Here is a 16,541-nt window from a genome sequence, read left to right as displayed (position 1 = left end):
ATTGAAACTTGATATCTTGATCCTCGTTGTTAATCGATTAAACAACACAATTTGATCCAAAGATTTATTCTAATGGTGGTTCGGTTATGATATTTAATATACACTGGTATATAACTTTATTGCACATTATTCAATTTGTCTTAATCTACACTGGAGAAGAAACGAAAGTGTGTCATGACAAACGTTCGTGAAATCACGTCTCTCGTAGAATCTATATCATATATAATATCATATTTTTATTATACGTTATACATCTACAATGTATATATTTCGTCTGATAGAATGAAGTTTATTGTACATGTTCTTTAGAAATAAGAATAGTTTCGTCATATTTGATCACGATCATTGTGAAAATACTAATTAATATATAATCAAGTAAATGTAGAAAAAAATGCAAACAAAAAAGATATAAGACGATCAATATATTTTTTTTTTCTAAGAATAATTACACAATCATCGTTATTTATCATCAGGGTATTTTTTTTTCAAAAATCCCATATCCTTCTTCAGTCTTATCGCTATTATCTTTATACTTTTATAACTAACACCGTATGCATCATCATCGTACGAAAGGAATTTTCATTCATATCGAGAAAATTGATTATTACGCCGATCTATAAGGAGGCGGGGGGAAAGAGAAAGTAAAGAACAAGAAAGTGAGGAAAAGGATCGATTTATAGATTACAATATTATTTATAAAGTAATCAAAAAAGAATATCCATTATCAATGATTCATTTCAACTCTATAAATATATCCGTCGTTATGTATGATACATAAAAGTAGTATTAATCTACTTTACCTACTCTTTTCTTCGTCAAATCTTCATACATCAGATTTCTTTTTAATTTAACGACGAACGGCATCACCCTTCTCCCCCCCTTCTATCATTTTGTTATTATAAATTATTATTTATGAAAATTGGTATATAAATTTAATTATGCAAAAATAATTTTAATTATTTTAATTAATTTTAACAATATAATTTAATAATTTTAATTAATTTTAATTAATTTTAATAATTTTAATAATTTTAATTAATTTTAATCTAATTCTTTCAGTGTTAGGCATAGATGATCCTTTTCATCATACTATTAATACTAGAACGATATTATAATAAATATAACTCAAACACTTCAAATTCGTGCTTTTATTCTTAAATTGCTAATGATATGGTCCATCTCTGTTTTTATTTTTCTACAAAATTGATTAATGAATAGACATTTTGAAGATGTGAATTAAAATCTTATTCCATTGGCCATGTAAACGATTTGTTTTGAGTTTAACACGTTGACCGCCAGCGCTTTTCACACGCCACGCCTACACGAATTTTCTATTATGGAATGCATATTTTGTTGACATTTTTTTTACAGCTTATAAATGGCGTTGTATTATTGTGTTTTATGCATTATTTATGGTGAGGTCACCGGTGACCGTCAAGGCGCTGTAGACCATTTTATGATTATTTGTTCCTAAATACGGAAAAAATTGAGGAATTTATAGCAACGAATAATTTCTGACCGTGACGATTGACTTTACTTGCAGAAGACCTATTATATACAAAGATCAAAGGGAACGAGTTTCACGAAAAAATGTATTATATTTACTCAGTTTATAATAGTCACAAACCCCTTCGATGAACCTCCAACAGAATTTTTGGTATATTTTCTTAAAATTTTTCTATTTAATATTTTCTTCGAAATTTGTATCTTTCTTTGCAAGAATCTGAAAATGAATAGTTTTCAACAAATACTTGTGTTGTAAATTCAATTGTGTTATAGAAACAAGTAACTCGAAAAAATATTTCTATTCCCGATTTTAGGATGGAAGTAAGCAAAGTATTTTAGTAGTACAATGTTCTGATGTTGAAGATTGCACTTCACAAAGCAATTACGTACAGGAAAGACGTTATCGCGAATTTAAAAAAAATCGAGAAGTGCTGATTGTTTGTTTTGGTTTAACATTTTCTTTACCACCTACCATGTCTCATCGTAACTCATCGAATTATCCCCAAATAAAATGTATATTTTCCTTGTAATAACATAATTACTTTTGCCATGGCTTTGTATAACGTCGTAATAAATTTTTTTAAACTCTTAAAAATACAATGATATTATTTTTAAATTTATCACAATCTATATTTACTCTAATTTGAGTTATTTTGCTAATGGTCGTATAAAGTGTCACCAATGCCTCACGACCAGTCTACGTGTTAACGAAAAAATAATATGCAACAAGTTTAAATGTTGTTTTATGGTTAACGAATACGATAAACACCGGATATATTCTCATATATTTGCTAAATGATCTTTTATTGTATTTAAGAATAAAACAATTGAAGGGTATGTCGGCCACCATATCTAACATTCTTTCATTAAATTAAACCATACGAAAAATAAATAAAACACGAGAATCTTACACGTGAAATAATTACATAGTCAACTATTTCCCGAAACATGTTGAGCCAGAGTTTACCATAAAGGGAAGGTCGATAACGGTATGTCATACCCTTCTCCATGATTTATAGACAATTTTGAGTATATATATTTATTCGAAGCACGCAACGCTTGCGAGATTAAAGAGACATCTATTAACAGATTTGACAATTTCTCGCAGGACTTTCATTTTAAACTGATTCTGATACTAAATAAACATTTGAATAACAGTGAAATCAAGGAATGATAATATGATCGTGCAGATCATTTTTATTTATTTTTTCATGCTCTAGAAAAATATTATCAAAAATATATATAATTCCGTTTAAAAAAAATCGATAACCTTGAAATCTTGTAAAAAAAAATGAGCTTGAAAACAAATGATTTTCACCATTATATATATAGATTTAAAGTTTTTAAAGAAGATATTCAAGGTGAACAAAATTATTGAAGTACCCTGCATGTTGATGATTAGATGTACTGATGTAATTGTAACATTGGACTAGCCAATCTACCGTGTAAATCGAGTATTAAATGTAGATAATGTAAACGAAGCTTAAGAAACGTAACAATAAACCCGACGCCGGACAATACGAACAAAACCTAATCGACAGTGGTATGACGTGATGAGATTTGAAAGTTCGGTTTATCATTAAATTATCGTTGACTACTATCGATCATTGAATAATATTCATATCATTTCAATTGAAAATCACATTTGATCGTATTAAACTAATTCATATCCTAATACCCCTTTCGTTTGATTATCCCATGCAAGACGACATTGATCATGACATTGTAACTGTAAAACTGTAAAATTGTAAAACTGTAAAATCATATTTTTAAATGTATTTTTGTTGTTGTTGTTTTAATTAATACATAAAATGTATCTAAGTGATTAATAAAATAATTATACATGACTTCTGCGGAATACTTTATCAGTTTGATAACAGTGGCGAGTGCAAAAAAATTGGCTACAGCACTTGTCGTTTGTTTTATACTTTACCATGGCGTGATACATCTTATTTATGGTAATACATGTTATTTTATCCTATTATAAAATTGTACATTTTTCAATAATATATACTTAAAGATATAATATGTTATTTGATATTTTTTTTTTTATGATAGATCATTGTTTCAAATATAAATTGTATACTTTTGTATGCTGTAGGTAGCGATTCCTGTAAATGGTTATTAACAGAAGGAAGATATAAAGGAGATAAAGAATGGCAACCGTACGGTTGTATGATGCATCATTATACACAAACGTAAGAAGATGTGTAATATTTATTATTTTTAATATTTAAGATTTTACTTAATGTGTATTTTTGTTTTAGAGATAGCAGAACATGCATGAGATATTTGGCTTTCATGAAACATCACAATCATTTTGTATTTACCGGTGATGCTAGGATAAGGCAAATTTATAAATCTTTTGTATCGCAATTCGTAATAGATGGTAAAGCATCGGATCTCACAGAATTGCCAGAAAATTCAGATTTAAGTTTTAACGATGCACAATTAAAGTTACAAGTGCAGTTCCTATGGAGACCCAAGTTGGATAACACTATGATAGAAGATTTCAGGCATTGGATGGTATAATAAATATATATATGTTATAAGTACAGTATTATGTCTTTATTATGACATTTATTTGTCTATATTATTATATTTATCTATAATTATTATTATAGATAATTATAATATTTATCTATAATTATGTCTTTTTACAGAACGACGAAACGATGCCCAGTTTAATTATTGCAGGCTGCGCTGCCGCTGATATTCTTGCAAATAATATTAGCGAAACACAATTGTATTCTGATTACAGCATGGGTCTTGTAAGGCTAATACAGCCAGCAGATATTTTAGCTAAGAAAGATTCACAAGTTTTGTGGGTTATGCAAGATCCTGTAGTGAAAGAAAGATTGCCTGCCCAATTATCGGTTATAGACAATGCACAAATTAATCTGTGTAATAAGGCAGCTATAGAAGTAAGAAAAAAAGTAACAATTATAAATATAATATTAAATGTGTGTAAGTGCGATGAGATAATCAATGATGCATTTTGTAGATTTTTTCTCATAGTAACGTATACTTGTGGGAAAGTAGTAGACTCGTTGGCGCAGGGGTATTGGAACAAAGTCCAGATGGATATTTAGCCAGTCCGTTATCCTTACGTCATAAAGTTCAAATATTACTGAACACTTATTGTAACAATCATATGAACTTTGGCGACGGGAGCTGTTGTAGCTATCCGGAATCGGCTACTACTTTGCAATTATTAACTTTATCTATTCTAGCGATATGGTAAGTGTTAATATATTATTTGTATTTGTACAGCAGGTAACTGAAAATCTGTTATAGTATAATAATTGGTGGGAGTGTTTGGTTGTACAGAAGATTCTGCCAGCAACGATCGGAAGTTTCATACTCTAATGTAGCTACGGAGGAAACCCAAGATACGGAAGAAACAGAATCTTCTGAAGCTGCGCAAATAGAATCTTCCGAAGCTGTGCAAATAGAGCAACCTCCTCAAGTGCAAGACTGTTATAGCTTAAGCACATCTTTGGCTATTTTATCTACTATATTAGCCTACTTTTATTTATGCGACAGGTATATTATATATAATTTTAATAATGTTTTACGTCTAGTCTTCATTTTAATCGTTAGTTATTTTTGTTCTTTCTTATGTCATATTCAGAACGAATTTCTTCATGAAGGAGAATAAATACTACAGCGAATTTAGCTTTTGGCTCCCACTCGGATATATCTTAGCTCTTGGATTATTTTTTACGGAGCATTGCGAAAGAGGACCAAATGCATTAAATAGGGAACAAACGGACGAATGGAGAGGCTTAATGCAAGCAGTAGTGCTTATATATCATGTTACTGGTGCCAAAAATGTTTTACCAATTTACATGTATTTAAGATTAATTAATTCTGCATATTTATTCCTTTCCGGATACGGACACTTTTGCTATTTTTGGCAAACAGGTGATGTTTCTCTCGTCAGATTTGCCAGGGTAAATAAATCATTTTAATTATAATCCACGTCACATGTACACAACATTACTTTTCATTACAATTATCTATATGAAATAATTATTTACATTAATTTATTTTTCTAGGTCATGTTCAGATATAATTTATTAACTGTGACATTATGCCTCTGCATGAATAGACCTTATCAATTTTATCATTTTGTACCATTAGTTTCATTTTGGTTTTTGGTTATTTACTTTTTGGCGTGGCTACCTCCCAGAGTATATTCAGGAAGTTTAGCCGAATATGGTCCAAGAACGTTGCTTTATCTTGCCTTAAAATTATTGGGTTTAGTATCAATAATTACCGTATTGTACATGTCAGAGGTAAGCCTAGATTAAATATCTTTCAATTTTTATATCATACAAATTTAAATTAAAATTAACATTCTTACAAATTTAGGTTTTCTTTGAGAAAGTCTTTGTAACACGACCTTGGAAGGCATTATTCGTTACGACCGACGATGATATACGAGAATGGTGGTCACGGTGGCGAGTTGATAGATATAGCGTTGTATGGGGTGTTACATTTGGTGCTGCTCTTGTAGCTCTGCAAAGAATAGATCATATACCAGGGACAGCATTATCTTCAGTATTGGCACTAATTTCTTTAGTAGCTTACACTACTTTTACAATACTATGCTATTCGGTATCAGAGTGCGAAGAAATACATTCCTATGTAGCCTTTATACCTGTAATATTATATACATTCTTTAAATTTCTTTATTTTTAATCTTATTTATTATTCACGCACATGTATATATACAAATTTTCTTTATAGATCGTAGGCTATATTGTACTTCGAAATGCTTCATTAGCACTGCGTGGAAAACATTCCGTCCTACTAGCTGGATTAGGTAGGATTAGCTTGGAAACATTAGTAGGTCAAGGTCACATATGGTTAGCTGCAGATTCACATGGCGTATTGGTCCTACTACCTAGGTTTCCAGTATTAAATCTTTTAATTACTTCATTTATCTTCATATGTGCAAGTCACGAAGTGAGTACTTTATATTAATGTTCTTTTTTATATTACCATATTCGCAACCGATATTGTTAGAGCAAGATGTTATTTTAACTAGATAACGCATATAATAGTTTGAAATAATATTACAATTTAACAATTAAACAAAATTGAACAAACTACTAATAAACAATAAGAATTAAATATAAATGGCATAAGACTACATTGTTATCAACATGATTCGATGATTATTGAAATGATGTAGGACTAAGTTATCGGTTTCGAATGTGTTAATATTTTTACAAGTATTTGTAAAGATTTGATTATATTTTGACTCTTATCGACAGATACATAGATTGACAATTATGTTAGTACCATATGCGGTACCAAATGACTGGAGAAGAGTAGCTCGGAACTTATTGTTATTTATTGCTGTGCTAGTACCTATTGGAATACACGATGGAATGTTTTGAATGGAATACATTATATTTTCCAAGAAGATTTTAAATTATTCAGTATCTGAATACAAATTCGAATCTTAAGCAATGGGTAATACACAATTAATTTATTTATTTATATATCTTTTTTATTATTATATTTCTTTAGCATAATATTGTTATGTGCCCAAAGTAATAAATTAAAATTATCTATAAATACAATATTATCATTGACATGTAATTTCATTTTTGTCATATTTAACTTGACTCGTGTAAACATCGTAGCCAAGTGATACAGTATTATCGTACAAAACTCTATATTTAGTTGGAAGAAAATAGAAATTAATAATCTGCGCTGGCGGCCATATAATCCACTCTGCTACGTACAATTTATGTGCCTTATTTACTATCTCATGTTTTAATTCTGACAAATTGCTTTTTTCCAATAATCCTGTAGTTAAAAAGAACATCCCTATACAAAGCGGGGAACCAATTAACTGATCAATAATTACTTTTTTCAGTACAATTTTACTAGTGCGTCCAGATAACTTAGAATCCAAGTATTTGTACCAGTAATGGCAAACAATACCGATGGACATGCCGCTTACGGCCATATTCCTTGTTCTGCTTGGACTCCATTTTTCCCATTGGCCCTAAAAGTACACAGTATTAAGTTTTATGTTAAATCAAACTCTGAACTTTTAAATGAACTCTATCGAAAGTAGTGAACCTTTATTATTTCATAGTGTTGTTCTATAATATCTCCTACAGCTGAAAGAGAAATTGATACGGCTACATTGGTGTATAATAAATTTTTGGATGAAAATAATTTATCTTTTATAGCATTTACTTTATAGAGCCAATCAAATCCTCGTTTAATGTTAAGTTTCTGGAATCATTGAATCTTTTTTTAAGTTTCCAAGATCGGTGCGAGATAACTTTTTAACATTTTTTCAAGTTTTACATACCATTTTGAACTAACAGTAGAAGTTAAGTCTCATTATTGATATACGATTTATGGTTAATTCATAAATTAAGATATGAACAATGTTGCATTTTTTAGAATCCTTATGAATAAATATTAAAATTTAAACAAACTTAATAGGGAATTATTTAAATATTCTAAAAAGTTAAAGTACTTGCATAAATAACACGACAGTGATAAGTCAGGTGACGGTGTCGCAATAAAAGATAAAGTAAGAGCATGTGTGCGAAATCTAATATACTTTACAATAAAGTATCATTATTGGTCATAAATAAATCATTTGTCTATTAAAAATTATTTCACTATTTTATAATATTAATTTCGTTCTATAACTACACATATTTCAACGACTAAACGTGGACTAAACTGTCAACAAAGTTTCATAGGTTTTTATATTAGATTTTTACACGTCTGGACATTTTGTGGCGTCAGTCGCGCCATCTCTCGGATTGTCGATATAACTATATATAAATGTATCGATAAATTACCGACCGATGATAAATTAGAAATTTTTGCTGTAAATGGTACAGAGGGAGAGGCGCGAATAAATTCAATTTTAAAACGTACCTATGTTTATGAGATAATGCAACCGAATAATAGATCACACAGAGTTGCATTATCTTTACAGCGTGTCGACATGGCTAGGATTATCGACTAACTATAAGAACGATCGATGGCAACATCTTGTAACAGGAAGGTAAACATAGGAAGGATTAAAAGAAATAAAGAAAAATTTCTATTCCAAAATTGAAAGTGTAGCAAATAGATTTTCAACAAGAACATTACATACGTTAAAAAGTTGTAAATCTTTATATAATTCTATAATTATAAAGTCATTTTAAAATCGTAATATTTTCTAGCCTATGTAACTCCTCGTTATATTTTCCATTTTGTAAATGACGTATTTAATTTTGTATACATTAATGTAATATGCATACCATATACGTACATGTATATATTGTTACAATAACTTATTGTACCCTAATAACATCCATAAATTACGAATAATCGAGTATTATCTTTGGGGGGGGGGCGATTAAATGAAATGTGGTCGCATAGGGTTGCAATAAGTTAACATAACTAATTTGTTTTGAACTTACAATAAAAATGGGGTGTTATAATAAATTGGTGTTTTAATTAAGAGAGAAAAAAAAAAGTAATAAAAAGAAAAAAGATTAATTCGGACCACTATCTTTCTCTCTCTCTCTCTTTCTCTCTCTTTCGCAATGCTAACTTTAGATACTCGTAAAATATTTGGAAAATATTTAGAAACGGCGTTGACATGGAATAATCGTAGATATCCCTGTGGAAAAAAAAACGCTAAATGCTCTAGTAGCCTCTATTGAAATTACGCGAGGCTCCGTCGTAGGAGACCTGTGCGCTAAAACCGTGTTTCCAATCGGCCGTGTATCGTACAATCTGCATTCTGCCATCCGGAAGTTGGACGCGATATTCACCGCGTACGATATCCCCGTCGCTGATGGCATTGTGAGAATAGTCGTTCCCGAAGGCATCCTCCTTTACTGCATAGTTAAAATCAAAGGGCATACCAGGCTCGTGGTGATGATGATCGTGCTATAATTATCAATAATGAATGAATTATTCAACAACTGAACAATCAAATATCAACCGTTATTATTATATATAATAATTTAATATAATATAATATAATATTATTATTATATATAATAATTATATATAATTATTCAACAACTGAACAATCAAATATCAACCCTTATTATTATATATAATAATTTAATATAATATAATGTAATATTATTATTATATATAATAATATATATATATATATAATTATTCAAAGCCTAAACAATCAAATATATAAAATATCAACCCTTTGAAACTCGTATGTCACACCGAGGGTAATACTACCAATAAATAAGATACGTAAATAACTGTAGGATTCGTGAAAAAAATTTGACCGTTGGAACTGACTGGACCGGGATTCGAACCCGGATCTTCCGCTTACCGGACGACTGCTTTTTAACCATTGAGCTAACCAGAGCCCACCGTCTAATCTCTTCATGAATGCCTATTTAAGTATTTGGCATGGAGGCGTTCGCATCCCACATAACTCTAACATAAAAATAAGATAATTTCATTGATGAAATTTGTACTTACTCCAGGACCAACTGTGTTTCCATTGTCTGGAAATATTGGAGTCGGTCTTGGTCCTGGAGGTGGATATCCATTTGGTGGTCTCGTTGGATATCTTCCTGGTGGTTTAGTTTCAGGAGTTGGATATGGTCTACTTGGAGTCGGAGGTACGTTAGGTCTCGTCGGTATCGTATTAAAGGGAGGAGTGGGTCTAGTTGGGCCAGGAAATGTTGGCGTTGGACGAGAAGGGAAGGATGTAACTTTTGGAAATGGTATCGGTGGTTTCTCGTATGAGTAACCTTTCGTTGATTCAGGTGGTAGATAAGTATTACGTCTTGTCCCCGGTGGTAAGTCGCATATCACATTGGCTATTATTAACCAAAGTAACGTTATCTGTGGAAATCATTTGATATTATATCACAACGTATCCTTCTTTGTTTTCTTTATGGAATATCTAGATTTTGTATTTAAATCGAAATAAATCAATTGTTATTATATAATCGTGAAAATCATTAACCCCTTGTTTATTTTTCCTTATTTCAATTTCATCACCCTCCCTATTAAATAATATACTTTTATATTATTATTATTATTATTATTATATTTAATAATATGACAATTAATTGTAAGCGATGAGTATAAAGAGAATGAAATGCGAAAATACACGATAATACACTTAATAAAAAATAAATGTTCTTTGCGTAACATAGAACATCCATTAGAGAGAAGATCGATGCTCCACTTTCGTAATTAAAAGTCGATGTCATTGCTGAGAACATATTCATAAGTATGTTCCTCGATTAAAGGAACAATGATGTCTGGAAAAAGAAATTGTCGTTTCTCTGTTCGTTATTATCGATACAGATCTCGATTATTCTGATAACAGGTAAACATTTAGTGATAATAGAAAACAATTTTGTTTGTGTCCAGATGAAAACGAAAAAAAGAAATTGATTTATGTAAAGGAAGATATTTAAACGCAACTGTTATTATCATCGATCGGAAACAATAGTTTCTTTTGAATGTTCTTTGTAAAATGGGAATGTCAAAAAGTGAGCATACCTGAAGATAATACATCTTTTGTTGCCACGATGTCGGTTTGAATTGATGATTACCTTGAAAAATGATGACACGTAGGTACTGGGACAAGTATTAAATGATCCTACAGATAACAGTAGCAACGAATTGTTCATGAAAAAATTCCAAAATATATAAAATTAAGATTAATTTTAATGAATCATTTCTAGAGATAAATCTCAATAATCGTAGAATAAGACCTTCGATAATTAATTATTCATTCGCGTTTTATCAATCTTTGAAATATTTCACCAATCGGATCTCGATTAATCACATTAATCATATTCATTATCGTCTTTATTATGAATTTCCACTTTTCTTTCACTTGAAATTTGTTCATTTGAATTACCACCTAAAAGGAGTCACAGAATTATTATCCGCGAGATTAATGGGTTATAAATGAAGAAGAAAAAATTAGGAAAAAAAAAGAAGAAAAAAAAAAAAGAAAAAAGTAAACAGTAAAATCGATCCCACATGAGTATTAAGTATACGACCGCACTTGATTGAATAATCCAAAAAGTAAGGAAACACTCGTTGCGATTCCGAATGAATCTCGGAGGTCTTATTCGAATTAAAAATTTCTTTCTCTCTCTCTTTTTCTCTCTCTCTCTCTCTCTCACACTCTCTCTTTCTCTCTCTTAATAAGATACGATGCTCTTACGGTAGGAATTCCGTTAGGTCACAGATACGATTACGATTTACACTTGTGCAATATAAGTGTATTGTTAGAGTCCGGGCACGGCTGCGAATAGAGTCAGCATATAACTGGCCGGTATGCTGGTGCATTGCGTTTATATAGCGTGGGTCTAATAAGATGTTTCTTAGACGTGATGGAAAGAGAAGAGAGGCAACAAACAGGCCCACGCAAGAAGGGGCACCTCCCTTGGCTTCCACTATATACATATCTTCTTACCTTGTCTGTTAGAAAACCTGGCAGAGATCGGACTTGCGAGAGGGCAACTCGTGCCTGCCGGTTGCGCGCTTCTGCAATCAGATGAGACAGTGGTGGTAGTTTAGGTTGCTGCGGCCACGCCGTATGAGTGAATCTAAACCGGTGAATGGCGATCCTCTTTTCTTTTTTTTCTTTTCTTTTCTTTTCTTCAGTTGTCATATAGCTAACGACTCAAAGGAAACCTAACCTCTCTGCATGTTGTTCGATCATAACGTAATATTTGCTTAAGAACCTCTAACGTGGTTGATGATGATGATTAACGAAGAACGACTTTCTCGCAACAACAACAGCACCACCAGCAGCTGCAGCAGCATCAACGGCAGTTACTTTTTTCAATACGAGTAGCACCTTCGTTGATTTTACTCGACACTTTATCGTCTCGTTAACTTCGGCTTCAAGTTACTATATCAATATATTTTACTAATCCTCATTAGAATCCTAATTTGCATCTCAGGATAATATGATATTTTTAACGCGTCAATGATACTGCTCGTTCTCGCACACTCTATACGCGATTATTAATTGCAGGAAATGTTTTTCTTCAATTATATTGTATTATTGCATTATGAAAAGCAAAGATTAAGCAATAATCGACAAAGTAAACTAACTAACTAAAAAAGTAACTAAAAACTAACTGGTAAACTAACTAAGAAAATAATCGACACACTTAACTAACTTAACTGTAAGTTGATCAGTGTTGGGAATGATACGAAAATGAAAAGCTGATCACATAGGTCAGCTTGATTTATTACAATTGGATGGAATATATACGTGAAGTATCGTACAAAGGAGTTTGCGATTAATCGAAGCATACAAAATGGCATCTTAGTGATTAACCAAGAAAATCAATTTCATTAATCGCACGAGTTATACGCAGACGCGCCTTGAAATTATTTCTCGATGCTATAAGATCGGATTAAATGATTTTCTTCGGGTCTTACTGATTAAAAAAAAAATAAAAAATACGCGTAAAGGAAGATCTAAGACATTAAAGCGCACACTGTGTGGAGGTAGCACAAATGATCGCAAATGCCTCGTCTAGCAACTCGCAGAGGTATTTGCAAGCGGTCGCACTTATACACATGTACAACTTTATACAGAATGCTTTCCTTTGCGTGAACATAATTTTTTTATGCAACCATCTAATTACTGCAAATGAAATATGTTGTAACAGGCGAGAGGAGGGGGGGGAAGGAAGGGAAGAGTTGGTTTAATGAAAAATAACGAAGATTATTCGATTTGAACGGTAACATCGATTATTACGTGCACAAATATAAAAGTTATCCGATAAAAATTGCAATGCGATAAGATCGGATATTAATAAAATGTTATAAATCAAGTAAAAATAATATCAATAACACCGTGATTCGGATGAATGTTAAATAATTAATAATTGTTTTAAATAATCGTTCGGTTTCGTTGTGATCTTACGTCGCGTTTGCATCATTAAATCTCGTTCTTAGTTTCCAGTTCGACCCTTTCCCACACTATATACTATAGCGCTAGCAAATAGTCTCCAATTCTTCTCTTCTGGAATAATCTCAGATTTTATAAGACTAAAGTCACAAGCTCAGGCGTTGTTGCTCTTGGAAAGGTCAACAATAGAATGCTATACTTACACAAGCGATCCCAAAAAAAGATAAGATGATCGTTACGAGTTTTCAAATGGATCTTCGGTCATCCTCCCTTGTAACGTTTCAACACGACATTTACACCTATTGTATTAATTCCATTACAACGTATATATACCAAAGTAAATTTTAAGTATGATTGATAAGATTTTGATGGATGGTCTTTGGGTAAGGTCGTTTCATACATCGATATTTGTTCTATTCGAATAAAAAATAAATTAGAGTTAGACTATAATATACTATTCCGTATCGTGGGATAATATAATGTAATATTTATTTATTTATTTATTTATTTCTTACTCCGCCCCTTTCAGGTTTGGAAGGCTTCCGTTATATTCTTTCTTTTTTACAATAACAGAAAATAATATTTGTTCTAGTTATAAACTTACACCTTTCCATTCGCCAACTTATATAATTATATAATGTAATATTTGATAATATCATTTATAGTAATGACAACAATTATCAAAGTTAAAGGAAGGATTTTTCCATCGGTAGCTTCCAACTGTAAATCAAATTGATCTCGAAGCATTCTGATATTTGCAGGAAGGCCTTCTACGTTTACGCTTGTGGTACATGCAAAAGAAGCGTTCTTTCACGCGGATCAAAGGAGGACTTTAAAGATCAAGGTTCGTTGAAACAGATTCTATCTGATCTCAAAGTGCGTGACATTAACACCTATAGCTTCTGGATGGCAAAGCTCTGAAAATCCGGAGAATCTTCGACGTTTCAAGAATCTCTCTTCTCTAATGGTGATTGATTTATTTTTATTTCGGTTATATAATAAGACCGAAAACTTTTCTAACGCATCCATTCGATGCGTCCTCCGTCCTTCCTCGACGCGCGTCTTATTGTCTGGGACGTCGATCGGGACATTCATGACATTTCATTCTCTTCGATCTTAAACTCTAAGTAAGTCGTAGGAACGTTACATGTAATTTGCATAATCCGTTATGTCCAGGGGGTAGGAGGCAAATATTCATTATTATTCTTTACCGCGATAAGTTCAAATAGCGTAAACCCACAAGCGTGTGTTTTTTTTTCTTTTTTTATTTCACTAAACGTTCCGCGGATAAATTCGTCGTTAAATTTAATGAATTTTCTTACTTTAATATACCGAAGAATTTTCTCTTCTTCGCTATGGTCTAACAGCAAATTGCAAAATCAACTTGTAACTTAACTTAACTCGTGTATAAATAAATTAATCGCTATAACGGATAGTAATACGAATAACCTTATTGGTATCCTAACCTTTGTTTTACTATAACAAAAGAAATAAGCATCGTTGAAATTATTGGTAACTACGACAATTTATTAGCTTTTTTCCCCCTCCCATTTACAATTTGATTCGAATAATGTAATGCCAATATATATTCGTATTTTTTTGTTTGTAGATTAAAATAAAAATCATATCTTTCGTCGAGAGAAAATATTTGATTAAAAGTTTGGAAAGAAAGATGGCGTCTTCGACCCCTAAGATGGCGTCTTCGACCCCCAAGATGGCTACGTTTAATATAAATATTTTTTCATTGAATTTCTTTTATTATCCAACGTCGCGAAATTTACGAACGTCCTTATAATCTTATTTCCCATCCTTTCTCTCCCATTGCACCCATTATTCGAAGCGTTCGTGACATTTCGTTCTCGTAACCTTAAAGTCTCCGCTCCAAGATCGTAGTACGTCTCTTGCGTACTGGCCCCTATTATGTAAGTGGTTGGTCTAAATACGAGGAAAAGAGATGCACCGATCCTGAGAAGAGGTGCTCGCCTAGACATTCGAAAGGAACATAAGCTATCCCCCCATGACGATGTGACGTAACACGCGCGCGAGTGTGGGTATCTAGAAGCCTTCTTCTTGCTTTCTTACTTTACTCAGTCCTTCCTCGCTCACCTTAATTAATATTTGCCCTAATTTCTTAGCACAATTTTTTCTACACCTAACACTAATCAAACATCTTTTACACGTTGTCACACAATCATCTATCAAATGGTTAGCAACATTTTTATTTAAATTCTTTCTATTCATAACATCATTTTAACATTATTATCAAATCTTTCCAATACTTTTATTATAAATTTCAATATTTTTCGACAATCGCAATCGGTAAGATTGCAAAACTTATAATAACATTACAAAAAGTTTACGCAAAGAAATACGATATGAGAAATATATTTCTCATCATTTTTCTTATTACTAATAAGAAGACCAATCATTATTTTCTATTTACGATTCTAAGTCACTTCGTAACACCTTTTACAAAATTCATACCAACATTTTCAAGTGTATATACGAATATATTTTATATCGAGCTGGGATATTCTTGCAACATTTTCTAAGGAATCATTTCGTTTAGATGAATATGAAACGTGCACATAAATTACGGCTAATGCGTTTCAAATCATTTACTCCATAGATCATTTCGCTTCGTCATTACCTCTTTTCGCATCTTCCATTTCTACAGTCGTCGAACTCATCGTCAATTTAATCCATTCGTTACCCATACACATGTGCATATATATATATATTCATACAGGTATCCATAGATTCACAGGTACTCTATGTATACATACGATACGTATTATTTTCTAACGATTATCCCTTCTGTTATATTTATTTAACAGGAATGTTTTGTTTGCAATTACGCAAAGTGCGATACAATGAAAATAACGAGTACAAATACACGCGAACATGAAGAAAATTGAATAAAAATTCTTACAGGTGGGGTCTAACACACAACTTATCTTTTTAATAAATTTATTATTTATTTATCTATTTATCTATTTATCTATCTATAAGTGTTGTTATCCTCATCCGTTTAGGATTATTATACACAAAGTACAATACAATGAAAATAATGAGTACAAATACACGCGAACATGAAGAAAATTGAATAAAAATT

At 31.5% G+C, this 16,541-nt stretch overlaps 3 protein-coding genes across 4 annotated transcripts; 1 reads left to right on the top strand and 2 right to left on the bottom strand.

The window, feature by feature from the left end:
- Window positions 1-2,769: 2,769 nt before the first annotated feature.
- Window positions 2,770-7,710, top strand: LOC122517760 (N-acetylneuraminate 9-O-acetyltransferase). Its single transcript, XM_043636308.1, has 12 exons — window positions 2,770-3,464; window positions 3,608-3,704; window positions 3,774-4,032; window positions 4,170-4,430; window positions 4,511-4,746; window positions 4,804-5,052; window positions 5,141-5,462; window positions 5,568-5,807; window positions 5,884-6,174; window positions 6,262-6,480; window positions 6,792-6,993; window positions 7,403-7,710. The coding sequence occupies exons 1-11, from the start codon at window positions 3,350-3,352 to the stop codon at window positions 6,915-6,917; spliced, it is 2,415 nt and encodes an 804-aa protein (XP_043492243.1). The 5' UTR covers window positions 2,770-3,349; the 3' UTR covers window positions 6,918-6,993; window positions 7,403-7,710.
- LOC122517784 (mpv17-like protein 2) lies at window positions 7,099-8,297 on the bottom strand. The gene is made up of 3 exons (XM_043636344.1): window positions 7,850-8,297; window positions 7,612-7,770; window positions 7,099-7,534 (listed from the first exon to the last, which is right to left on the bottom strand). The coding sequence occupies exons 1-3, from the start codon at window positions 7,850-7,852 to the stop codon at window positions 7,109-7,111; spliced, it is 588 nt and encodes a 195-aa protein (XP_043492279.1). The 5' UTR covers window positions 7,853-8,297; the 3' UTR covers window positions 7,099-7,108.
- Window positions 8,298-8,746: 449 nt separating this feature from the next.
- On the bottom strand, window positions 8,747-11,805 carry LOC122517782 (protein TRACHEARY ELEMENT DIFFERENTIATION-RELATED 7A-like). 2 transcript variants are annotated; one of them, XM_043636342.1, is made up of 4 exons: window positions 11,720-11,805; window positions 11,044-11,143; window positions 10,006-10,374; window positions 8,747-9,441 (listed from the first exon to the last, which is right to left on the bottom strand). In XM_043636342.1, the coding sequence occupies exons 2-4, from the start codon at window positions 11,056-11,058 to the stop codon at window positions 9,196-9,198; spliced, it is 630 nt and encodes a 209-aa protein (XP_043492277.1). In that variant the 5' UTR covers window positions 11,059-11,143; window positions 11,720-11,805; the 3' UTR covers window positions 8,747-9,195. The 2 variants fall into 2 exon arrangements, with proteins under 2 accessions (XP_043492277.1, XP_043492278.1); XM_043636343.1 differs by having other exon boundaries at window positions 11,044-11,096; window positions 11,720-11,800.
- Window positions 11,806-16,541: the final 4,736 nt, after the last annotated feature.

The sequence above is a fragment of the Polistes fuscatus genome, unplaced genomic scaffold (assembly GCF_010416935.1).
Source record: "Polistes fuscatus isolate 324 unplaced genomic scaffold, CU_Pfus_HIC Scaffold21, whole genome shotgun sequence".
Lineage (NCBI taxonomy): Eukaryota > Metazoa > Arthropoda > Insecta > Hymenoptera > Vespidae > Polistes > Polistes fuscatus.
This window is presented reverse-complemented; position numbering and strand designations above follow the sequence as displayed.